This window comes from Euprymna scolopes, chromosome 8, assembly GCF_053919585.1.
Source record: "Euprymna scolopes isolate OS-2025 chromosome 8, ASM5391958v1, whole genome shotgun sequence".
NCBI classification, from domain to species: domain Eukaryota; kingdom Metazoa; phylum Mollusca; class Cephalopoda; order Sepiida; family Sepiolidae; genus Euprymna; species Euprymna scolopes.
Genome location: NC_136489.1, coordinates 51,406,363 through 51,434,060, shown reverse-complemented (window position 1 = coordinate 51,434,060; position 27,698 = coordinate 51,406,363). Strand labels below are relative to the sequence as shown.

The window sequence follows — 27,698 nt, the reverse complement described above, 5'->3', positions numbered from 1 at the left end:
AAGTTTTGCTAAAAAAAATAATCAAATTGAGCAAATTTTTTTGTCATTTGATTTCAATTTATTGATTTTTCATCCAAAAAAAAATTAAAATAAAATAAAATATCACAGCAATTGAAATTCTTTTCATAAATGCAAATGCTTAAATTCTATCTATTACTTTTTCACTAAAAATTATGTGAATTAATTGACTTTTTCAAAATATTCTTTCGATCCTTCAATGCTGGGTTTAATCGTGTCTCCTTTCGGTTGCCAATTCGCAGGACAAACTGAAAACAAAAGAAATAATTTTTAAGGAAATAAATAAAACAATTAAAAATATACATTAGAAATTGTTTAATTTATCGAAAGTCAAATTAAATTCTGAAACTGGTTGAAGTACCCACCTACATCTGCTGATAGGTTAGAACTTATTCGATTTGAAGAAGTCAATATTGTAAAATTCAATACATTTATAAAACCAATAAAAACGCATCAAAAAAAGATTTTATTCTACATTATAATTATGGATAATTATCCAACTGTAAACACATGCTGTGCAGCATCTGTTTTGCTAATGCAAGTGAATGGCAGACGCTGCAATGATAGATGCTTGGCTTGGGGAAAAGGGGGATGCAGAGAGCTGAAAATATCTGACCAGAGTCAGACCACCTAAGAGATATTCTCATTGGAAAATAAGAACCTCAGTGAATGGGAAAAGTTCTGCTGGGATTGCCTTTATGAGAAAAATAATACCCAGGGTTATTTGCAGGTAAGCCTCAGGAATATATGTCTGGAGCAGCTAATGCCGGAGCTATGAATGATGACCACTAACAAAATACTAGAACTAGCCAAAGAGTGAAGAAATTCCAAAAGAATAAAGGAGAGGTTATCATGTAATAATCAGTTCTAAGTGATAGTGAGTAAAGTGACAGTCTTTTAAAGATTAAAGTATGATACTATTGACCCTGACCTCCCAATATTAGGAAGCAGGAAAAAATATAACAAAAGAAGAAATAAGTTTACTGAGGTAAACAATGGAAGACTAAGATGTGCGTGTAATTAAGATGACAGGAACAAAAGAACCAGGGAATTGTTAAGCATGGTGTGGTAGTTATTCCAATGACAAAAGAACTGAACAATAGATATGTTTAGAATTGGCAAAGGGTTTTATGTTATTTTACAGTGTCCAGTTAATGACTATTAGGAGTGATTGTTGGCAACGGTTGACGACAGTCAAAATTGAGATGTGGACAGTTGGAGTTTGGGCTCTGTGGAAGATCAAATAGATTGGAGTAGAAATTAGGTGAAGGTCTCCAGTGATTTTCTCCTCAGCCAATCTAATCTAACCAGACAGTTATGAATGAACAACTCAGGGGTTCTTATTTCTATGTTACAACAGTATCACACGCACGCACACCCAGAGCTTAACAGATTTACTTAAAGTACTTGTGTTGTTTGGCATCATTATTAAGCTGATTGGTTACAGAAGGTTCAATCTTCAATATGGTTCATACTAAAAGTACAATTACCAATTACTTAAGACTACTAGCATAGATGAAATAAAGAATTATGTTCAAAATAAACTTATAGATTTTGATGATCTGAAGAAAGTTTGAGGTTCCATCGAGCAGAATGTTATGAAAAACATCCAAGATGGGAAAAATAGTTTGAATAATAAAATTTTTCTTCATTTCAACAATTAAAAAAATCAAAACAATACATTTTTTTCTTTGGTTATAAAAACATTGCAACCATATGGATTACAAGCATCCCAAAATGAACAACCAAATGGACACTTTCTTTTTCAGACTTTTTAGATTTTACTTCTAATTTAGTTGAATCATGAATCAGATCAGATTTTTATTAAAGACTAGCTGAAATATCCGGCGTTGCCAGGGTGTATTTGATATATTTGAATATTTCGTCCTCATACATTATAATCAAATTGATTAAAAAAAATTAATTTATAATGGCTTCTTTTCCCACATCCTCCATGATGGTTGGAACAGTATGTGCGTTTTATTTTATAGAGGTCTAATCCTCTTTTCTAGTTTTCTTTTATCTTTTAGTCCTTCTTTCAAAATATGATGTAAGAACTGCAATTATTATTTTATATCATAGTGCATATCTGAAAACTGTTAAATCTCCTTTTGTTTTAACTATTTAATATACAATACATATAAAGATGACATCCGTAATCTATTCTGTTAATGAAATAATTGAAGTTTAGTTTCCAGCAGTGCATATCTGAACACTGGTAAATGTACCTGTAGCATTAATTTTGAAGAACCTCTACGTAAACATTTTGTGTGCAGCCTCTAACAGAAATTCCAATGCATGAGCAACCAACATACAACAGGCCATGAGAAAAGCAAGGTGTCTGAAGATTAAGTCCAACAAATTTGAGGCTTTGTCCTTTAGCTTTATTTATAGACATGGCAAAACTAATTTTTATTGGGAACTGTAAAAGAGTGAACTGAAATGGCATGTCAGAAGGAATAAGGGAAATCCGAGGAATTAAAGTTTCATATTTAAAATTTTCACTTATTATAATGGTTTCCAGAACATAAGTTTTCAAAAATTTGTTTGCTAACCGTGTGTAATTACAGTTTAGGTGGATCCAGATTTCTTTATAATATAACTGGAGCCGCTTCCTTAAATATCAGTTTAGGATGTGGCATTCCAGGCGGTTGTAGTGAATTCTACAGGAAATTCTACTGCCTGATCTTCATTAATCAAAGGATTGGTAACTCTTGCAAAAGATTATAATTTTATTGAATGTCATTTAAAAATAATTGTTTATGTTTGAATTATTGGTTGACTTCAGTCTTGTGGCAGTTTCTGGATTGTAAATATCGATTTTAATAGGTTTTTGGGTATGCTGACAACTAATTTCAGAGTTAAATTTGAGGTTGATATTTGAATTCAGTAAATGTGTAAAGAAAACATATGCATTCGAAAACTTTAGAATTTTGGTTTTAAATTAATATTTGTTTATCTAATCGATGAATAAAAAGAAAAGATATACATAGGGATGTTTCTGTTTTATTTCTTTACAAAAAAGAAAAGGCGAAATTATTTATAGAAAAAGAGAGAAGTTATTTAAAGTAAAGGAAAAGCTATTTAGAGAAAAGAAAATTATCTAAAGGGAACAGGAGTAATAATTTAAACAAAAATAACATTCTTAAAAGTTGGCTAGACTATAAATATTTCCAATTTCAGAATCTCAAGCAATATTTACATAGTACTTGGAAAAAAAAAGAAAAAAGAACCGCAGGAACTGAACATTAGCCCAAGTGAGTTTTTCTATCAAACCTGTACTTAGAATTTGTCCCCTGTTGTGGAAGATTTACTTAAGAAAAGTATAAATTTTTTCATTGAATTCTGTCTTTGTTCATGAGAGATTTCTGGCAAAAATATAATTGTCAAAAAATATTTATCATCTTAAAAGACTAAGAAAAGTAAAAGAAAAGTTTTATTTCCAAACCTGTAAATAAATATTTTGATTCTTCTTGCCATAAAATACATTTAAATATATTTCAAATCATGCAGATATTTGCATTTATTAATACAATGACATGATGGCAAAAATTAAAAAAAAAAAAAAATGACTTGTTGCCATCAGCTAAAGTCAAAACCAAAACATTTCTCATTCCAGCCGCGTTCTCTGCAGATGTTAAAATCGAGATAAAGATAATAAATACTAAATATTAAACAACTTGAAAAACCAATGGACTTTATATACACCGGACATACCAATAACTTGGTTGCAAATTAATTATGTAATGAGGGGAGGAGTGATAAATGAATAAACAGTTACACATTTCTCTCCTCGATTATACTCGTCTATTTGTTTGTTTGTTTTTCTTCACTCTTGTGCCTTTCCGCATTGCTTTTGGCTTTTAAAACTTCCATCTAATAGAAATATATTGGCAAATTGAAATAAACATTTTACATTTCAAATTACTGACTTCCGTACGCGTTATTCATCCATCCAAACAAAGATTTTACTCGTTATAAACCATCCTTGGTGTATGATTACTATTTCTTGTTAATTTCAGTGTTGGGTGACCAGTAGTTTAAGAGTTTATAAGTAAAATTTTTTCACACACACATACATCTACTGTTTTATTTATAAAGAAAAATATTTTACAGTAGTAAGTAAGGATTTTATAGTTTTATTTGCAAAAACATTTTTTTAAATAAAAACGTGTGTATAACAAAACGTGCTTGCAAATAAAACTGTGTTTTTTAAAATGAAACGGATAATATGCCAGTTTTTTATTTGGATTTTTAAAATAAAACTATTCTTTTAAATTTTGTAAACTTTACAGAAGAAAAAACTGCTCACAATTTTCTGTAAGCAAAAAATATAAACAAACGATAAAAACATTTTTAAAAAATTTTTTATTTACAAATTTTTTTATAGCTTTTCATTTACTTTTTACTTTGCATTTTACTTGCCTTCCAAACGGGATGGAAGGGGTGGGGGTTACACATATAGAATATACCTTCACCTGTTTGTGATTCCCCATTTGCAGCTATGTATATTCTTAACCCTATCGCATATGCCAGGCTAGCGTCATATAAAAACGAATGCTCGGTAAACAGTGTTGCTAATTTAGTGATTTTCATGCTAGATCTGAAGATTTCATTTATACTATTAATAAAATTCTAAATGTTTAGTTATGTGTGTGTGCATATATACCCATAAAACTTTCAAACGAATGCACCGAATTGAAAAATTCTTTTTTTTCCCCTGAAAGGTGTGAATCCCTAGATTGTCCTTATCTACATATGGTTCGTAACGAACAATGCAGAGTCACACAAAAAGTCCAAAATAAGGGGTTTTGGGCTGTTTTGTGACATTGTTGAAAAAGTTACCTGCCCATGTTAACGGAATTTAGCACTGTCTGTATACAGTCACTGTAACATCTTTCGGCATATGGACAGGACTTGTGGCGCAATGGATAAAGCGTCTGACTACGGATCAGAAGATTCCAGGTTCGAATCCTGGCAAGTTGAAATAAACATTAGTTAGGGTATTTTTGTTTTTTCAGTGATTTTGTTTTGTGCATATGCGAATTTCCCATGCTCTGAGTTCACAAGGTAAACGTTGATGGTAAGATGATGTTGAGTGCACTCGATTTTGTGTTTGACTCAGCGTTGTGTGTGCCGATGCGGTGCAGCCGCTAGTTTAGAATATGAGTAAATTTTGGATCTTTTTTTCTCTCTAAAATCTGGAGATTTCGTTTTGCCAGTAAAGTTTAAACAATTTCAAATCGAAAAAAAAAAAAAAACGTTCTTCTATACTTATATTTGTTTTTTATTAAAATGTGTTCACATTATCATTACAACATTATTGAAACACATAACTGCAAACAATATTATTCCATTATTACTGTATTAATTGGAAAGTGTTTAGTACCGCATATCATCTTATAGATAGACGCTTTTCAAACTGCATCCAATATTTGCAGTTTTGGTTTATTCACTGGGGGTGGGGGTGGGGGCAAAGAATGTAACCCTTGCAAATAGCAAAGAAATACTGTACATCTATAAAATTAGAAGGAAAATAGATACTCAATCTGAAAATAGCCTTTCTTTAAAGTCAAATCAAAAACATTTATATGTTAAGTTCTACGTAACACAAAACTATGATGTTTTGTTCATCCATGTTGCCTTACCTTCTCCGTGTTTTTCTACAAATTGGAAAGCCTGAATTAGGCGTAAGGTTTCTTCGACAGAACGCCCAACGGGAAGATCATTGATGGTGATTTGTCGGACAGTTCCAGTCGGGTCGATGATGAAGAGACCCCTGAAAAATATGCAAAAGAAAATATTAGTCGTTAAATGAGGAATTTTGTGAAGCAAACCTGTTTAAATCATAAAACTACATGAATGCATGTGCATTTATTGTTTTTCCTCTTTAAATAGAATCCCCAACACATTCCAATCTGACTTTGAAAAATAAAAATATTTATTTTGTCATGATTAGCAATGCGTGAGTAGAGAATTCAAATTAATTCTCTGATCATGTATAACACGGTTCTTGTCTAGAATTTCCTTGATATTAAAAAACAAAAGGAATAATTTGTATGATGTACGTAGCCGTGACAAAATGAAAATGTCATATTCCAAAAATGACGTAAATTAATCAAGTAGTTTTGTTTTTAAATAAGAAAATCAAATTTTATTTACCTGCCATTTTAAAAAAGAAATCTAAAAAGAAAAAGAAATAACTCAACAATAATTCCAAATTTGTGAGATTTATGTTGTAATGGCCATGATTTCTCATTAATTGCTTAAAAATGATTTTCTTTATAAAAATAAAACTCCTTGATCAATTTACCTGATTTTTGGAATATATTTTCATTCCCTTACAAATACATCATACAATTTTTTTTTTACTTTTATTTTTTAATATATGGGGAATTCTAGACAAGAATTCAAAATATTGATAAGAATGATCAGGTTATATTTTGGCAGTAACGTATGTGTTAGAAAATAAAATATGATTAAAAGGTTTTGGTAATAAAAAGATTTCATTTATTAATAGTTTGTCTACAACAAAACTATAAAAGGAAGATTTGTGAAATGCGATTTTGGAGGAAGATTCGGAGAAAATCGAGGGAGAGTAATTCTGGGTGTCAGCAATAAAATCAAAAAAGTCTGCCTCTGGATCCCAAAGATAAAGTATCGAGTAAAGTTCTTGTGGAGACAGTGAGAAGAAGCAAATGGCAGCTAAGATCATAGCAAAATACCCCCCGCCCTCGTTGTAAGGTAATGCCAATGCGACTTCGACCAGTAGTAAAATTATTGTGGCTAAATAAAACCCAATTGTTCAGAAAAAGAACAGAGACTTGCATCTGTTACTATGTGTTGAGAAAGCTTTTGTTTCCAGCTGCAATGAACGGCGGGACACGAGCAACTCAAGAACCCAGCTAAGAGGCAAAAGAACAAGATAAAAAAGGTTTCGTTTTCATAATCCCATAGAATTGTTGATGTGCCATAATTGTGAACATTTCGCCAAATCACTTCTTAACATTATCCATAGCATCAGAAGGTGAAAATAGTTGCACATTTACCTGAGAGCAATTCCAGCATTTTCCACTAAAACGCCATAATCTGCTGAAATTTTCTTATTAAAGTCCGACAAAAGAGGATAGTCAAGTTTTCCCAAGCCTCCTTGCTGAAATGGAATGAAAAAATTTTTTTTTTTAATTTTAAAAATAGATAAATTACAAAAAAATTCATTAATAGATTGTTACAATTCAAATCGAAATTTAAGCTTTACAAAAATAATCTAAACTCGCAGAACCTGAGGAAATTCCACAACGGCATCTTTCATATGTAATATATTGTTGCTGGGCATTATGTAGACATTCAGCATGAATGGAGACCCCGCGATATTGTATTTTGGGAACATGTAAAACAGATGCTACATACACAAGAATATTGTTCCAATCCCAGGTTTATAAAAATATTTCAAACGAATTAAAAATACTGAGCATCACAATGAAAAGTGTGAAAATACGGATTACACACCTGAAGTTATGGACTATTTTTGTTTCATATGAATCAGCATATTAGGTTTTTTCTTTTTTTTTAAAAACCTTCTTGATCCTGTTGTTAGCATTGGTTTTCTCGATTCCTTATTAGAAGTACTTATAGGAGAACCAAATGAAGGTTGCCAACATCCATAGTGAAAGTGATGCCCTCGATCCAATAGCATACCAAATTGTTAATCAATGCTTGTATCCACTTCACTATCGTCATAAACAACTTTCATTTGGTTGATGTTAGAACGATAGAACTAACGATCAAGGGGAGCTAACTCCTTTTGTTTCAGGTGGAGTTACCTTCCGCCTTTTATCTGTTATGTGAGAACGGCATGAAGGAGATGACTTTGAATACGCGTAAATGAAGATGACAAACAAACTCAAGTAAAATCGCACTAAGACTACCAGATGTAATTTAGGCACTGTTGGATACGTCTGAGGGAGATAATTCTATTTTAGTAAAAGATTAACATACAGTAAACGCCCACTTTTTGGCCACTTTAACTTCTTATTTTGTAGGTTTGTTTTTTCTTGTTAGTTCCTGTAAAAAAAATTACTTTAATTTTTATTTAAAAGAAAATAAAATTATTTTAATTTTTATTTAAAAGAAAATAAAATTATTTTAATTTTTATTTAAAAGAAAATAAAATTACTTTAATTTTTATTTAAAAGAAAATAAAATTACTTTAATTTTTATTTAAAAGAAAATAAAATTACTTTAATTTTTATTTAAAAGAAGAAAAAAAAGTGGTACTTGTACAGTTTAATCAAGACATTAAAAAATGAAAATTCTGAAAAAAGATTATATTGTACGTATCCGTTATGGAACGAAATTCTCCAAAAATTTTTTTTCACCTTATTTCATCTAGTAGTTTTGTTTTTTTTACAGTAAAAAAAAAACAACAAAAAAAAAACAAACATTTATTATGATACCAAGAAAAAGGTTCGATTTTTAGGAAGAAAAGCTAGTATTAAAGATGGGGAGGGAGTGTCGGCGCTTTAACTGGAGTTATCTCAAAACATTCCATAATGGCTGACTCATAAAAACATGTTTTTTTTGCTGTAAAAATAAAAAAAAAATTAAAAAAAAAAAAAAACCTACTAAATCAAATTAAGTGAAATTTTTCCCCCGGAGATCTTCAGTCCAAAACGGATACGTACAATATAACCTTTTTCGATATTTTCATTTTTTAATGTCTTGATTAAACTGTACAAGTACCAAAAAAGCTGATATTTGGGCTTGACAAAGAATTTTCTCGAAAAGTATGTGACGCAAATTGCAGAGTGAAATGTAATATTTATCAAACAAGTTAAATAAAAATTTTAGTACGATTCTTTAATTAAAAAAAAATTACTTATTTTTTTTTCCATTTTATTATTTAGTTTTTCATTCATATTTGAATAAAAATTAAAATATTTTTTTAGGACCAATATTTTTTTTAGAAGAAAACAAACATACAAAATAAGGAGTTAAAGTGTCCAAAATGGGTACTCACTGTATGCTAATCTCTTAGTAAAATTAGGGATGACATATCCAACAGCAACGAAATTTATATCATTCTATGCGTTCACTCCTTGTGACTAAAATGTTTACATCAAATCAACTGTGAGTATTTTCATTTCTTCCATTCATGTGCTACACACACACACACACACACACATATGTCTGTCTTCGAATATAATCTTTTACAAAGCATTAATAATTATGATATGCCAATATTCTCATTATGGAAAAAAACTTAGTTACGAGATTCTTTGATAAACATGATCCCCTGTTAGAACAGTCTGCATAGGTTGGGGATCATTACTATAAAATGTTATGTTCCTATGTCCAATAGCTTAAGAGTAGATCATACTCTGTATATTCTGTACAATGAAATGCTTTGTGATCACTCTGAGCCGAGTAATAAAAAATTGTTTTTTTAGAAAATTATGGAATCGTTTTTTTTTCTTACCTTTCTCGGTTGGTTTATCCAAGCAAGATGACTGAAATGTGAATCGGTGGAAACTCCGACAACTTCAGCATTAATATCCAGGAATTTCTGTATATTGTCACTGAAGGAAATAATTTCCGTCGGGCACACAAACGTGCTGAAATGGAGAACAAATTCATAAATGAACGATTAAAAACAAACAAAAAATTCTTTTCGTAATACAGAACTACAACTTGACCCTCACAATATTTTTTTTTTTTTCTGAAATGAAAACTCAATACAAAAACGAAATGCGAGTTTAATGATCCAAGGGAGATTACTCTTGCTCACGTTTTACATTTTGTCGAAGGGAGACAATTAGTTTCATTAAGTCTCATGCACTATATTCTACCATTAAATTTTGTCAAAGTTTGGCTGAATTATCAACACTTTCTACACCATAAGTGTTTTATAAACAGAAATTAAAACAATAATATAAAATTAGTTATAACTTTAAAACAATTTGTTATGATTAATCGTTTAATGACCAAATGATAATGTAATAATTAAATTTAATTTTAAAAGTCTTACTAAAAAAATTATTTGGTTAAAAAAAACAAAGAAAAAAGACTCAGACAACGACGTGGAGATTAAAGCTCAAAATTAATATCTTTGAAAATGGATATATTTTACAGGGATTAAAAATATTTTTCTGTTGATATTTACAATCTTTCTGGGATTACTTAACCTATTTTATGCTGTAACGTAACGATCAATAAAAACTTTTTTAAAACATGAACTAATATTGACTTGCTGAAATAGAATAAAAAAAAAAAAAAAAAAAAAAAAGTATTAATGCAGAAGAAAAAATCTGTGTTATCGTCAGAATTTCTGTAAAACCCTGAAAGGTGTTGAAATGTTGATGCGATTGTCAGTTTTCTATCATTGACTCATTAATGAAAACAAAAAACTAAATATCTTTTTATGATTTTGAAAAACCATAAAAAAAAAGAAAAGAAAATTTTTTTGTTTGCTTACAGTTGTTTGTTATTAAAAAAAAAAATTTATTCATGAAACTTACCTTAAATAAGTTTTTTCTTGATATGAATTTTAATTTTATTAAAGTTTCATAAAAATTGTCTAGTAATTATTCATTGTATGCTCTTTGTAACAACAAAAATATTGTCTCCATTTTTTACAATTAATTTTTAATTTAATTATTTTCGTAATATTAATAACAAATATATTTCAATGAAAAAAAAAAATGGCCAGCATTTGCGTGAAAAAGAAAATCATGAAATTTCATTTGGCATCTTCTGGTATTTTATGTAAATTGACTGGAAAATTCTGGCAATAAGATGGTTCATATTTTGCATATACCAAAAAATAAAAGATTACGTCACAACAAATATTAATTAATTTATTTTATATCTGGATGAGTTCATAATTAAAAATAGGAAATAACAGATAATAATTCTTTTTATTCATTTATCACCTCTTTTATTTTATTCAAGGGTCAATCGTTTTCTGATATTGCATAATTTCATTCTCTAGTTTTCACGGGTCAGCAGCTCAATTCTCTGCAGATTCCACTCTTTGTCTTGTTTCACTTGTTTCCAAGTTTTCCTTGCTGTGATTTAAGACATTTATGCTTCTGCAATGGTTTACCCAGGAGAATGAATGCTTAACATGACAGTACCAACGTAACCGACTTGTATTGCTGGATGACCTATGCTGGATGAATGATCATAGAAACAAGGGTTGTTCCAAAAGTAAAGCCTACTATTTTTTTAACTCAAAAACTTGAAGAGCTACGAAGACAGGGGTAGTACCATTAAAACAATTAACTTTTTGTGCTCCAGAATTTATTTTTCTCCATATTCATCACTATTCGTAATGTACTTTTGCCAGTAATCGAATGATGCATCTCCACTTCTGATGCACGCCCATGACAAGGAGTTGCTTTCTTCAGAGTCTCACGCTGTCAATATCTGCAACAGAGTAATGAAACTTTCATGTCATGAATTCATAAGTTCAGTCATCATAACAATGCAATTTGCAATCCTCTCTGATTCATTTTGGCGGAATAAAAAATAGGCAACATTACTGTTGGAATGCACTTTAGAAACAAAAACATTGTTCTGTGGAGTGTCTCTCTTCTGATCCAATGCATGTGTAATAATGGTGTATGTATGTGTGTGAATGACCTGCTAATTTCAACACTTCCCAAACCAAATCTTCTCCCCTTTCACCACCAATGCTCAGATCATTGTTTTGCCTCAACTGAAATAAATGAATCTTTCCTAAATGAAACCCCTTGTTTTGATAAACTTCTGCAACTGACTTTCACCCTAGATCTACAATGGGAGATTTATATCCAATCTATCGTGAAGTTTGCTGGAAAAATGGTCGGATCATTCTAATACTCCAGCAAAATATCTGACTTTTGATACGATCCTCTACTTAGATAAGATTCAGATATGATGTAGCGTTGCCACATCTGAGGTGCCACTTGGAGCACTCTTTCTTACCTTGACGGAGTATGAAATCGACTACATGATCAGTGGTTTTCCAGAATTCCCTCCATATAAAAAAAAACAAAAAATTCTTTATGATGTACATATCTGTCATAGAACAAAAATCTCATATTCTGAAAATCACGTAAATCCCGCAAGTAGTTTTTTTTGCATAGAAGATTATTTTCTTATGGTTTAAAGAAATTAATTATTCAAGCCACTACAAGGCTGATTTTTAAATCTCGGTAATTCGAATTGAGTTGTCTCCTTATATGAAATATGACAGATCAAGACACACCATTCTCACTTCATCATAAAATTTGATTTTCTTAGTTAAAAAAAATGGAATATGACATTTATGTTCTGTGATGGATACGTACATCATACAGATTTTTCTGTATTTTTTGTATTTTAATTAGGTCGAATATTCTTTTAGGTTTTAATTAGGTCGAATATTCTTTTAGGTTTTAATTAGGTCGAATATTCTTTTAGGTTTTAATTAGGTCGAATATTCTTTTAGGTTTTAATTAGGTCGAATATTCTTTTAGGTTTTAATTAGGTCGAATATTTTTTTAGGTTTTGATTAGGTCGAATATTTTTTTAGGTTTTAATTAGGTCGAATATATTTTTAGGTTTTAATTAGGTCGAATATTCTTTTAGGTTTTAATTAGGTCGAATATTTTTTTAGGTTTTAATTAGATCAAATTTATAATGAAACTCATTTTTAAATCAGTTTAAGCCATTAATGGGGAATTGTAGGCATTACAAGGCTAATTCAACAAGTTTGAACTATTGTTGAGCTATCTCACTTTATTGCTTCAAGATGGCGACATGAGATAGTCCCTCTTGCTTACTCATAAAATTTAATTTTCTTAATTAAAAATAAAACTACTTGATTTATGTGATTTTTGGAATATATTTCCATTTTGTTGTGGGTATGTATATCATATATTTAAAAAAAATAAGCCAAGCAAATAAATCTTCTGGCAAAAATTTACTTTCACCATGACTAATGTTTGTGCAAAATTTCCAAAACATTCAAGGAATGATTATTCAAAAAAAGTGCCAACAAACAAACAGATGGACAATTTTGAGGCAACTTAACCCTTATAATGACCCTTAGGGGGGCAACCAGAGTTATCCCGGAAAATCCATTCAGGCAAAAATTTACTTTCATCATGATTAATGTTTTTGCAAAATTTTTTAAAAATTCAAGGCGTTGTTATTGAGAAAAATGTGAACAAATAAACGGATGAACAGACAAATGAGCGAATTACAAGGTCCAATCCCTCATTTGTCGTGGGATAAAAATTAAAATATGAGAGAATTCTGGACAAGAACTAAAAAATTGAATTTAAATGGATGAAAATTGTTTAAAATAATTGAGAGAAATGGAAAATGTTGGAGATCACTTACAAATCGAGAGGGTAAAAAAAAAGCACAAGGTATTTGCCTTTGTAGTCAGAAAGTTGAATTTCTTTGAAATCTCCATTCACTACAGCCATTCCTTTGAAATCGGGTGCTGGGTGTTGGACTTTGGCAGCAAACATTGCTCGGGCTGCAAACAACAACAACAAAAAAAACTGATAAAAAAGAAAAAGGCTTTGCTGACTATTTGGGTTTCCTTTAATTAAACTAGATTCATCATCATTATTGTATTCAGTTTTATGTTTGAAATTCTAGCATATGTTGGATGGATTTTAGAAATTGATTTCAAGGCCTTTATTTATCCCTTTCTCACAAATCCACCTTTAGTATCACCTCTTTCCTCGGTCTTCCTTTACTAACTAACTTTGTTATCTCAATTGTTTCACACATAACTAACCTAAACTGCGGAAGTGGGTGGGGGGGTTTCTGAGCACCAAATCCAACAATGTCAACGGTATTTTTTGCCCAGGTATTTTTTGCAGGTCACAGTGCTCTTCTTCTAAGGTGCTGGTTTTTAAAATTCTGCTTTCTGAGCTTTGTATCACATGATCCCGTCATAGGTGGTAGATGATTAACTTACTAATCTAAGCATTAAAAATGTTAACATTAAAAACGTTAGCATTAAAAATTGTAAGCATTAAAAATGTAAGCATTAAAAACATGAGCATTAAAAATGTAAGCATTCAAAATGTAAGCATTCAAATTGTAAGAATTAAAAACATAAGTATTAAAAACATGAGCATTAAAAATTGTAAGCATTAAAAAACTTCATCTCATTAACCTAAGCATTAAAAACTTCATCTCATTAACCTAAGCATTAAAAACTTCATCTCATTAACCTAAGCATTAAAAACTTCATCTCATTAACCTAAGCATTAAAAACTTCATCTCATTAACCTAAGCATTAAAAACTTCATCTCATTAACCTAAGCATTAAAAACTTCATCTCATTAACCTAAGCATTAAAAACTTCATCTCATTAACCTAAGCATTAAAAACTTCATCTCATTAACCTAAGCATTAAAAACTTCATCTCATTAACCTTAGCATTAAAAACTTCATCTCATTAACCTTAGCATTAAAAACTTCATCTCATTAACCTTAGCATTAAAAACTTCATCTTATTAACCTTAGCATTAAAAACTTCATCTCATTTACCTAAGCATTAAAAACTTCATCTTAAAAATTCAGAAACAAAAACTGTTTAGGAATTATGAAACGGAACACAAAATCTTGTTCAATTTTTTTTTCATTAGAAAATCTTATGTAAAATTCAATTTCCTTTTGAGGTGCATTTTTGATTAAATCCATCATCCATATTTATTAGGTCCTTTGTGGTCTAAATGAATAGATTGATGCTAACCCCTTTCCACTGACGCCATAACTCGCACCGATGCTTTTGTTCAGTCTCAAACTACAATGGACACCCCTGCAAGGGTATCTGCACATGCAATTATGAGGCAAGGGTTGCACAATCTCCAACCACATCTCTCCTGAATCGGCACTGCTTGAGTCCAGTGGCAAACATAAGTTCTAGATGACTGGAAACAATGCAGAGATAAGCAGAGAGCACAAACAGCACCTGGAATTCCTATTTTATTACTAACCAGACTCAATGTTGCTTAACTTCGTTGATCTAACAGGAACTGGTGAGTCAACGTAATTATGCCGCACCACCTTTTCACTTCACTGTGTTCTTCAAATAATATGTTGCGCTTCAACATAGCAAGTATGCACAGCTCACCTTTCTTAAAAAACAAACTCTCTTGTTCTGCGAATGGCTTGCGTTTATGCAAAGATTGCCTAACTTGCATAAGATCAGCAAGAATTTGCATTAGTTCCTGCAATCATTGAAGACAAAATCAACTGGATGTCACCATTTTGGTTTTTTTCTATTATTCAACAACGGAACCATATAAGACGAGCAGACACGTGTATTTAAGGCAATTAATTTTCACGCACATTATAATTTTCTCCACACCTTTAAAAGCATCTGTACTCCTGTCAAAAGAAAAGTAGAAAGTGGATCTCAAGTTTACTTTTATGAACCTTGTAACTCTTGCTTTCCTTATGTTATCCTTTAGTCCTCTCATTCCATGAGCTACGTTTCTAACAAAGAGGAAAGAATTGCTGTTTTCTGTGCCAGAATCTATCCACCTAATACTAGGTTCTTGATCTTGTAGTAGTAATTTTTATTTTTTTAACACCTTGCATCAAATGGCTTCATGCCTTGTCTGGAGTGATTTTCATTAAAAAAAAAATGGTCATTGTTCAGTTTTTGAAAGGTGTGTTCACTTTATGACATGCAATTTTTGAAATGAAGATTAATAATTTGCATTATTCAAAATCGTCTGCAATGATTCATGCCACAATGGATAAAAATGCTAAGCAACAGTTAGTTATATGTGACCGTCTTCTGGAGAATGAAGGTTTGATCCTCCACATGGGTAATACTAAGTATACAATTAAGAATTACCTAAGACTTCTACCAGGCATGGCTGACAGAATAAAAGTCACTCCTATGAATTAAAGAAAGGGTTCTGTTTGAAATTCCATACAGATTCTGGATATGAAAAGTTGTATCGAAAGAAAGCCAGAAGTTACATATCGGCTGAAACGTTATGAGAAAAACATTAAAAATGAGAAAAATAGTTTTAATAATAATACAAATAATACAAGATATTGTAGTTCAAAAGTTTTAAACATTGTTTTACAACATCCAAAAGCTCTTCTGACTTTCCATTTTAGGCAAGCGGATGTCTTTAATTTTTTTCTTACTTGTAGTTTAAGGTCATAGATGACAGAAGCATTTGCAAACAGAACTCTTGACTGCGGTTGGTTAATTTAAAAAATTTTCTGGCATATTGACACTTGTTCAGTTACTGCTGGTACACAATAGCACAATAGAAATGATTTGTTATACACAGGAAAGGAGTGATCAGTTGAGGGATTAAGATTTTATTGAATTAAAGAATCGATTAATTTTAAGTTTGTGAAAAGTTACAAAAAGAGGAAATGGAAACGGAGAAAAAATTACCAGCATGAAAATCCCTGGAAATAGTCTGAGATTTTATTGCAGACGAAGCAGCGACTTTCATTACTTGTTGGAAACGACATAGCTAAAAAAGGAAAGAAAAACAATGAGTCAGCATAAAATAATTAAAATGGCTGTCTTTTACAAATTCATTCTTTTTTAATGTTATGTTTAATGTAATATTAATGCTATGTTGAATGTTATGTTTTTTAATGTGTCTATGTAAGTATGTGTGTGTGTTTTTCTTTTATTCATTTTCACCCTCAAACAAGGCATAGTGCCACTTGGAATGTAAGAGAGCTACTATTTCGGAACATGTCTAACAGGGCACTATGGAGGAGTTGAGCAGTGAGATTTCTGTTCACATTACACTTGGACTTCTGCAGGTTAGTACAGTAAGGGAGGTATGAAAACAGAGAATTCCAAAATCTAGCAGTCTAAGGCAAGAAGGCTTTCTAACATCTAGGGAATTCAATAGTGAAGAAGTGGGATTTTGCTGCTTGTCAAGTTAATCAGAAATATCGAGGGGGCATAAGTGCATAGGTTCATCAAAGCACATTACATTAAAATACAGAGATATAACATATGGTGATGGGACAAGAGTTAGAGATTCAATAAATAGGGACTTATTAGGTTGGAGACTCTTTTAGAACCTGTCTAAGGGGGAGAGACTGTAGTAGATTTACCAGCCCCATATGTGGCAACAATACGATATGCATGGGTGAATTGTGGCTTTGTAAAGATAAAGGATACTCTCAGGTGTGAGTAATTTTCTAGCACGATAGAGAGAGCCCATCTTCTTTGCGATAGCCGTTGTTATGTTTCATTATTATTGTTCTTGTTATGTTATTTGTTATTGTTCGTTGTTATATTGTTGTTGGGAGAGATGTTGTAAGAGAGATTGTTCGTGTTATAAAGAGCTTCATATATATAAAATGTTCATACTTAGAAGTATAATAGAAGCTCTTTGAGTGATGAAACAGTGTTCAGACAGTCTTAGTGTTCACATTGTAGATATGAGATGTCGAGACGTGTATGTAAAGACATTTTAAAACACATGATATACAAGACATATAATAACAATTTTCACTTTACCTTTTGGTAGAATTAAAACACAAAGACGACGTTTATAAAAACACATGATGGGTTTATTTCTTCTCCCGACCGGTCGTGGTTTTCTGAGTCAAGAATTCAAAGCTTCACATTCTAAGTTTCAAAAGTGACCGTCTCGCTTCTAGACGTTCGAATCCCATGTCTGGACTGTCGTCTGTCGTCCTCAGACTCTCTCTCTGACTCTCCCTTAGTTTCTCTGACTCTTCCTGCTTAACTCTAAAGTTTCTAACTATATCGAGAACTTCCCATTTTCCATGACGTCATACACATGTTAAAACATGTGTCTTCTTTCACGTGTTCTGGAAATGCGTGTCCAAAACTTTTTCCTTTGTTTACAAAAGGAATTTTAACCTATATTCCCAGTAACCTATTTTTCCAATATGTTAAAAACATGTTTATTAAATTATCTTATAGTTGCATTCTTCAATGGAATTTTCATAACAGAATTGACATTGCACATTCTTTTCTTGAAATTATTTTATCTCTAAGCTAAACAATGGTTTGTTTTCACATTCGATTTGCTAATTCTCTCTCGTAATCTATTTCTAAACCTAAATTACGAGGTTCGAATTTCGTCTATTCTATTTCCTTTTAACTAAATCTCTCTATTTTTATACTTACATGAAAAGGGGACAGCCCTTATTATGTAACACCGTGACAATTCATGTTGTCCATAAATGTTAAGCCAAGAAGTTTGAACAAAGTTCTAAAGTAACATATTTTTAGTCATGGCAATTAGTGGTTGAAAAGGTTTTTTGTAATTGTTAAAGGAAAGAAGTTTAATCTTAGCAGCATTAAATATTACCATCTATTTATGTTCCCATTCTACTACAGACTAGAGGTCATTCTCTAAGATTTCAGCTATTGCCTTAGATATGTGAACATTCGTTTTCCCTTCCTATTTGTTATCAAGCAGATTGTCAGAGTGTCAAAAGCAAATTTACTAATCTCTGACACAATTTTATCAGGGTGTCAAAAGCAAATTTACAAATCTCTGACACAATTTTATCAGGGTGTCAAAAGCAAATTTACAAATCTCTGACACAATTTTATCAGGGTGTCAAAAGCAAATTTACAAATCTCTGACACAATTTTATCAGGGTGTCAAAAGCAAATTTACAAATCTCTGACACAATTTTATCAGGGTGTCAAAAGCAAATTTACAAATCTCTGACACAATTTTATCAGGGTGTCAAAAGCAAATTTACAAATCTCTGACACAATTTTATCAGGGTGTCAAAAGCAAATTTACAAATCTCTGACACAATTTTATCAGGGTGTCAAAAGCAAATTTACAAATCTCTGACACAATTTTATCAGGGTGTCAAAAGCAAATTTACAAATCTCTGACACAATTTTATCAGGGTGTCAAAAGCAAATTTACAAATCTCTGACACAATTTTATCAGGGTGTCAAAAGCAAATTTACAAATCTCTGACACAATTTTATCAGGGTGTCAAAAGCAAATTTACAAATCTCTGACACAATTTTATCAGGGTGTCAAAAGCAAATTTACAAATCTCTGACACAATTTTATCAGGGTGTCAAAAGCAAATTTACAAATCTCTGACACAATTTTATCAGGGTGTCAAAAGCAAATTTACAAATCTCTGACACAATTTTATCAGGGTGTCAAAAGCAAATTTACAAATCTCTGACACAATTTTATCAGGGTGTCAAAAGCAAATTTACAAATCTCTGACACAATTTTATCAGGGTGTCAAAAGCAAATTTACAAATCTCTGACACAATTTTATCAGGGTGTCAAAAGCAAATTTACAAATCTCTGACACAATTTTATCAGGGTGTCAAAAGCAAATTTACAAATCTCTGACACAATTTTATTAGGGAGGTCATTTATGAATATAAGGAATAATAAAGGTCAAAGGGTCGACTCCTGAGGTACACCTGAATTTATATACTACTGTACGGCCATCGAGGACAACCTGGATCTGTGTGATTTATGTTGTAGATTCATAAAATAAATATAACTTTGTAATGATGAGATTTGACTCTTGTTCACAAAATTTTGTCAACACTGAAATTCCCATTTTTATGATCTGAAAAGTTGGTGCTTAATTATCATTATTATTATCTAAAGCTCTAAAAGCAAAAATGATCCTTCAATTTGAAAATCTAAAAAAGTATTTGTAAAGCGATATTGGCCGTGTATGTGTTATTTGTTGGATAGCCGGGGTCTCTCTCTATCTATCTATATATATATTATATATAAAATTATATTGACACACCGGTTCCCATTGGATCACCGAAGTAACGAACCTCACAATTACATGTGCAGCTGTCTCCATAGGGGTATCCTTTGTCTTTCGAGACTGAATGGAGACATCGATATATATATATATATATATATATATATATATATATATATATATATATATATACACACACACACACACACACACACACACACACACACACACAGGTGTCTTATATATATATATGTGTCTGTATTTCTTACATGTGGCAATAAATCAAAAGAAGGCATATCCAGATCATGCATAGAATCGCAGAAAATAGGAACTCGTGATTTCTGGAAAATTTATAATAGTGTAATGAATAAAGGGCAATCAGTAATTCCCCCACTATCCAACAACTAGGAGGTTGCATGCATGGCAACTGAAAAGGCAGAGCTACTTGGCCAGCGATTCGCTTCCAACTTCATTTTAGAGCCAACGAACAACTCACTCCCAAATTTCCTTATGTGGACGGAAACCATAATTGATGATTTGAAAATCAATTCTCATGTCAACAATATTATAAAAAAAACTTAGACAACTTCAAGGCATGTGGGTCTTATCTCATTCCTGCTATACTAATTAAGAAATGCTCAGCTGAGCTTACCCTCTAACTTTCCAAACTTTACAACAAATGCCTTGCTGAACCCTGCTTGCCATAATAGCTAGAAGATGGCCTCTGTGGTACCAGTGTACAAGAATTCTGGTGAAAGGACTGACCCTCCCAATTATCATCCTATCAGTCTCCTCCCCCTCTTTGCTAAAATCTTTGAGACATGAATCAATCAAGCAGTAGTTCACCGCTTCGCAAAAGCTAATCTTCTCTCTGACAAACAGTATGGATTTAATGTTGTTCTACTGCCGATATTTTTCATCTCTGAACGCATATACCATGCACTGGATAAGGCGAGCAAAGCCAGGGCTGTAGCCCTTGATATACATACCAGGCCTTTGACAAAGTCTGGCATGACGGGCTGCTAATGAAAATTAAATCACAGAGTATAACTGGACGAATACTAAATATAATTAGATCTTTCTTAGACAATAGAACCATCCAGATTGTCATTGATGGACGTTCATCCAAGCAGCATAACATTAATGTGGGAGTGCCACAGGGGTCGGTCCTTGGACCACTATTATTCCTGATATTCATTAACAACCTCTCCGATACAATTAGGAACGAAATGGGTATATTTGCTGATGATACAATGCTCTATAACATGCATGTACACAAATCTAAGATGATAGCAGAATCTTTAGAAAATGACCTCCAGACCATAGTGGAATGGGGATGCAAATGAATGGTAACATTTAATGCTAATAAGACTAAGCTGCTTTTCTTTAACAATTACAAGAAGCCTCTCCAACCACGAATATCCATGACAAATAACTCCCTACCTGGGAAGTCTTCCTTCAAACTCCTTGGCCTAACATTCACAGGAAATATGAATTGGAACAGATAGATTGAGGATATTGCTAAGGCTACTGCAAGGAAGGTGGGCTCCCTCTATCGTTTTAGAAAACTACTCACACCTGAGAGTATCCTGTACCTCTACATGTATGAAGTATTGCTGCCACATCTGGGCTGGTGCATCTACCACTAGTCTCTCATTCTCTCTCTCGGATAGGGGCCAAAAAGGTGTCTCCAATCTAATAGATCCCAATTTGTCAACTAGGCTCCAATCCCTGTCCTATTGCTACTATGTTGCATCCCTGTGCCTGTTTTACAAGTATTTTAATGGAATATGCTCTGATGAACTCATTACACTTGTGCCCCCTCGACGTACATATACCTGACAAACCCACTTAACAACGAAATCACACACCTTCACTGTTGAGGTCCCTAAATATCAGAAAGCTTTATTCTCTAAATAGCTTCTTCCCTCAAACAGCTAGACTTTGAAATTCCCTTCCTGCTACCTGTTTCCCTGACTATACTGATATGCAGAAGTTTAAATGTAACGTAAACCAACATCTTGTTAATCTTTTTTAGGCATCGTCCAAATTAGTAGCTCCTTACATCCAAGGGGCGACATGCATTGTTTGGAGTTAAGGTGAGTAAAGAAATATTCCATGGACTTGTGTATCATCTGGTGGTGTATATAACATTGTCTTTGATATTTAATGAATGCGTGTATACAGAGCATAGAAAGATTCATTGTGTTTTTTATATAAAATGTTCTCCACAAACACACCTAGTTAACAAACCTAACACATAAACTTTTATAGACAGCTTTTTTATAATTAAACAGATAGCAATATGCCTGCTTGTCTCAGACCAAAAGGCACATACCATTTTAGTTGTCCAAACCCCGAGAGAACGCCATAATAGCAAGTTATATTTTAAATGACCTTTATATGTCTTATGGATTCCCTTTTCAGAGTTTGGCACGCTGAGTCTCTTTGTACATTTTCACTGGTTCTTTCCCTTTTGTTTTCAACAAGGTCGTCCACACTTCCGTCTACTGATGCGTTTCTCGTCAACTCTTTAGCTTGATCTCTGCTGATTAACTAGCTATTACATCAGCAAAACCCCAATCACATGTCCAAGGACACAAAATTTGTTTACTTTTAACCAAATTCCACAACTACTCCGAAAATTCCTAAATCAATTTTGTTTATTTTATTTCTGACTTAAATTCCTGACTAAACATTCCAAGCTGTAAATCCACATTTTCCAAAATCTAATTGTTCTATTTTTCTAATAATAATCGACCAGATTAGTTGACGTTGCCTTGGCATTGTAATATAATGCTACATTATTACATAAATTTGTTATCCTTTTATTCCTCAACTGTATTTATTAATGTTTTAATCATATAACCGGCAGAGATGTGAGCAACAAAGTGCACTCTGGATTTTACGACTAGGGTATCAAAAGAGGCATTAAGAATGTTGGTGACTATGTAGAAACATAAATTCTAGGGCACAAAAGGTTGTTTGTTTTAATGGTACCACTCCTGTCTTCGTAACTATTCAACCTTTTCATTTTAAAGTTAAAGAATAGGAGCCTTTACATTTGGACTGACCCTTGTTTACGATAATCGGTGGTAATCATGACTCCCTGAAAGGATGAAGCACTTGTGTCTGTAGATATTAAAAATAATTATAGTAATAATTATATATATATATATATATATATATGGTGCTAGTGCAGAGAGTGATCCGCGCTATTTTTTAAATCGTATTTCCAAGTTTAATTAAAGTTTTATGATATGTTTTTTTATTCAATTGTAAGGTTGAAGTATAGAATAGGTACAAAAACACCCTCCCCTCCCCATGTTAAGAATGGCTTTTTAAATAAAAGCATTATTATTTACGTCCGGATCACTCTCTGCACTAGTACCATATATATATATATATATATATATATATATATATATATATAATGCTCCTCATCTTGAGTTGAGCATACTGAGAAGTGATACACGAATTACCATTAGCATGTATAAGCGACACTCTTTGTGTAAACAAATCGAGCGGAGGTATTTCGGACGATGTAAAAACATCGTTAAACGCACTACTCACTCAGCAGTCGCCAATAGCGTAATGGTCAGGAGCCTTGACTGTTGTACAGACGGTCGGGTTTCAATCCTGGCTTGAGGTAGTTGCCTGTCTAGCCGCACTGATGAGCTGTGAAATAGCGAAACAGTACTGTATGTGGATGACTATATATATATATATATGAAATTTGCAAAAACTAAACTGAAATGCATTAGAGTGGAATGAAACTAATAAGGGAACAAGAGACACTCGTTGACTTGTTTGCTTGCCCACGGATTATATGTACGTGTATTTTTGAAGGGGAGTGCTTTTTGTTCATCTAGATCGAAACTCTCAGAAGTTGACTTAAAGAGACTCTCACCCAAAACTTTAAATTTCTATTTACAATGCAAAAAAACAGGCAAATAGAACTCTGCATTTATGGTAACAGTCACTAAATTAAAAAAAAAAAAAAAAAAAAAAAAAAACTAACAACAAATAGTGAACTTTGTAAATGCATATGCAAAATTGTTAAGTCTAATATTGTGTAAACATGATAAATATATTAGAAAAATCACAAATTTTAAATGCTTAAAATTTTTTTTTTTAAAATTCCAAACAAGGAATATTGTCACTTTGATGCAAGGGACTACTATTTGGGATCATGTTTATTATGTTGAGAATTGAGTCCGTTCAAGTTACATTTAAACTTCTACATGTTAGTACACTCAGAAAAGACGGAAAAGGGAGGGAATTCCAAAATTTTGTAGCCTATTGTAATTTCGGTACTAGTACAGAGAGTAATCCGGACGTAAATAATAACATTATTATTTAAAAAGCCATTCTTAACATGGGGAGGGTGTTTTGTACCTATTCTATACTTCAACCTTACAATTGAATAAAAAAACATTTCATAAAATTTTAATTAAACTTGGAAATACGATTTAAAAAATAGCGCGGATCACTCTGCACTAGCACCGTAATTTCTAATTTTTATTTTCATCGTCAATTTTCTTGTTTATTAATTGTTCTATTTAGTATATTGGGCTTTTTATTACTTTAATAGATTCTGATATAAAATAATATTCTTCGTAATTATATATACATATATGTTGCATTGTTGCAGATAAAAAAAAATAAAAAGGTATTATAGTTCCTATTTACAATGCCTCCCCACGGGGCAGAGTTAGACACCAGGGTCGTTTTTTAATGTGGAGAAAAGGAACAAAAATAAAAATTGTCCCAGTCGTGAAGGATTTCTGCTCCAAAGTTATTATAGTTGTTTACAACTGTTCACCAACACGGTCTTAAAACATTTAAGCTTTTAATTACGTAAAACACGCACACACATATGCGTGTATTTTACGTAATTAAATGCGACCTTACGTTATGTAACTTAAATTCGGTAGATCTCCCCAGTAAACTATCGTCCACATTTTAGGCTTCCTTTTAAAAGACGGCGTTCGTGTGCATGTGAAGAGAAGAATAGAAGCAAAACTTTAAAAAAAAAAAGGCCAATATGCACTAAAAGACCAACTAAAGACTTACTTTTAAAAAGTTGATTTTTTTAGGAGTATTCGGGTCTGTTTTGAACGAATATAAATGTCACCGGCAAGTAGTTTTCATGATATCAAGACTTTTATTATCTCATGTCAAATACACCTAAAAAGTCAACTTTTAAAAGTACGTCTTCTAGCGTACACTGACAAAAGTCACATTATTTAATTATTTTTATTTAGAAAAAAAAAAAAGGTATTTTTTACGACCTGCCACAGCGTAGTATAAATACTCCAACCACCCCCATGTTAAGAACGGCTTTTGGAATACCCTCTCCCCACAACCTCCCCATGTTAAGAACAGCTTTCGAGGTTGGGGGTGTTTATTTCGAAAGCTGTTCTTAACATGGGGAGGTTGGAGTCTTTATAATACGTTGGGGCAGTGGGGCTGGGGCACGTCGTAAAAATTTACCAAAAAATTAAATTCTATTTTATCCATGTAAATGACTTATATCTACTCAAACCAAGTTTAAGTAAATAAATAAATAAATAAACAAAACAAAATAACAGAAATGAAAACAAGTCCGGAAATATAGTCCCCGTCTATATAAACAAATCGAGAAACATGCTAAGGAAGAATGATGACACGAATTCATAATTTAGTTTAAAGGACCTTCGAGTAGAAAAAAAACAACAAAAACAAACTAACTGGTTATTTCGGTATCTCGGTGTAAGTTCGAGGTCAGCCCCCCCCTCATCCCGTAGAAAAAGGGGACCATTAGCGACAATAGTTAAAATAAATCTTATTTCTCAATTTTTCCCCGATTTTACTTGAAGTCTTTGACATAAGCAATAGCAATCAAAGGTAATGAACATTGAACATGTGACCCTTGACCTCTGGTGAGACTTTTCGTCCTTTAAAGAAAGTCGTCAAAATAAAATACATAAATAAAAGTGTGTTTAATCCGTACGACAAATTTTCTGGTATAGCCACAAAACGAAAAGAAGAAAATCTAAAATAAATATTACCAAAGGCAAGATTACTGGAGAAAGACGGGTATATTAGAAACAAATAACTATTTCGAATTTTTTGGTAAAATAATAATAAAATCATTACAAATTATTATAAACTAAATAAAATAAAACTAAATTCGAAAACTAAATTCTTTGTCGATAAAATAAAATATAACAAGAAAAACGTATGAAACTAATACTTACCCCGGATCGAATCATGATTAAATTAATTCACTTCGCTTTCCTTCGACAAACACCGTGAAAATAAACGATTGCGCATGCGCTGTCGATTGTAATCTGCAGTAAAGTAAATTGAAATACGACTTATTGAAAGCGTTAAAACAATAACGTTTAACTTTCATTTTTTTTTGTTTCCTTCATTGACGCTTCAGCATTTCATTCTTTTTTGTTTTATTCATTGACGCTTCCGCTTCACATCATCAAATGTGCGACTTCAGAATTAACCGCCGTAACACAACTGAAACTTTCAATATTAGCATTTTTCGATGAAGGTAAAATCAGTTTTGCAATTAAGTTTACAGGACATCTTACGAAATGCTGAAAATAAAATTCCGCGAATAGTTTCCAATTTCTTTATTAAAAGCAAAAAGCAAATATTATTTTATCATTAACGACCCCCCCCCCAACAGAAAATATACAGCGTCAGTAAGGGAGATAACTCTCACCAAAAAGGAGTAAATGTTTTTAATGGTGGGAGTTATCTCCCCCTTGAATTTTATTTTAGTTCTATGTCTTTTAGCTTTTAATGCTTGTTCTTTTCTTAAAATGGAAATTGCTCCAGACAAAGCAAAAAGCCACTTGATGTGAAAAAAAAAGAAGAAAACAAATGTAGTTAACCAAAGGTTTTAGATGGATTCATTCTAACCCAGAAAACAGCAATTCTTCCTCTTTGTCAGAAACAGTGCTTTTTAAAAAAAAAAAAATTTTTTTTTATTACATTTTCACCCCAAACAAGGCAAATTGCCACTTTGGTGTAGGGGCTACTATCAGGGGCAGCAACTACTGGGGTACTATGTAGGGATTTGGGCAGCAAGATGTCGGTTCACGTTACACTTGAACTTCTGCACGTCAGTACTGTTGGGGAAGCAGGAAGGAGTCTAGCGGTTCTGAGGAAGAAACTATTGGAGTAAAAAGATCTTTTACATCTAGGGATCTCTACAGTGTGGGGGTGGGATTTAGCAGCCTGTCGGGTTTGTCGAGGGTGCTCACGTCGTGGGGGCACAAGTGATTGCAGTTCGTCAGAGCATTCACCACTAAAATACTTGTAGAAAAGGCAGAGGGATGCAACATTTCGTCGATAGGACAGAGGCTGAAGCTTAGATGCCAGTTCAGGGCCTATCAGGTTTGCGACTCTCTTTTGAAACTTGTCAAGGAGCGAGAGACTAGTAGCAGATGCACCAGCCCAGATGTGACAGCAATACTCCATACATGGGCGAATGGTGGCCTTATAGAGGTACAGGATACTTTCGGGTGTTAGTAGTTTTCTAGCACGGTAGAGAGAGCCCACCTTTCTTGCAGTGGCCCTGGCAATGCCTTCAATGTAATTGTTCCAACTCATGTTCCCTGTGAACGTTAGGCCAAGGAGTTTGAAAGATGTACTCTCAGATAAAGAGTCGTTGGCCATTGCTATAGGTGGTAGAGAGGGTTTCTTGTAATTATTGAATGAAACTAGTTTAGTCTTGGCGGCATTGAACGCGACCAATCACTTTTGTCCCCATTCCACCACAGATTGGAGGTCTTCCTCTAGTGTTTCTGCCATTTCTTTAGAAATGTGTTCATTCGTCTTCCTGTCGTGCCTGCCATAGAGTGTAGTGTCATCAGCATATATACCCATCTCAGAGGCAATTTTGTCAGGGAGGTCATTTATGAATATCAGGAACAATA

At 32.4% G+C, this 27,698-nt stretch overlaps 1 protein-coding gene across 1 annotated transcript; it reads right to left on the bottom strand.

Annotated features, from left to right (window-relative positions):
• Positions 1-35: 35 nt before the first annotated feature.
• Positions 36-26,467, bottom strand: LOC145283559 (peroxiredoxin-like). Its single transcript, XM_080132446.1, has 7 exons — positions 25,998-26,467; positions 16,436-16,517; positions 13,387-13,528; positions 9,497-9,632; positions 7,068-7,171; positions 5,667-5,797; positions 36-266 (listed from the first exon to the last, which is right to left on the bottom strand). Exons 1-7 carry the CDS (start codon positions 26,010-26,012, stop codon positions 181-183), a joined length of 696 nt encoding a protein of 231 aa, XP_079988572.1. The 5' UTR covers positions 26,013-26,467; the 3' UTR covers positions 36-180.
• Positions 26,468-27,698: the final 1,231 nt, after the last annotated feature.

Excerpts from the sequence above, each read along its gene's own strand:
- LOC145283559 (XM_080132446.1), bottom strand. Across the intron at positions 9,633-13,386 it reads TTTTTTTACCCTCTCGATTT|CACGTTTGTGTGCCCGACGG; the intron begins GTAAGTGATCTC and ends TCTCCATTTCAG. Across the intron at positions 267-5,666 it reads TGTAGAAAAACACGGAGAAG|TTTGTCCTGCGAATTGGCAA; the intron begins GTAAGGCAACAT and ends TTTTGTTTTCAG.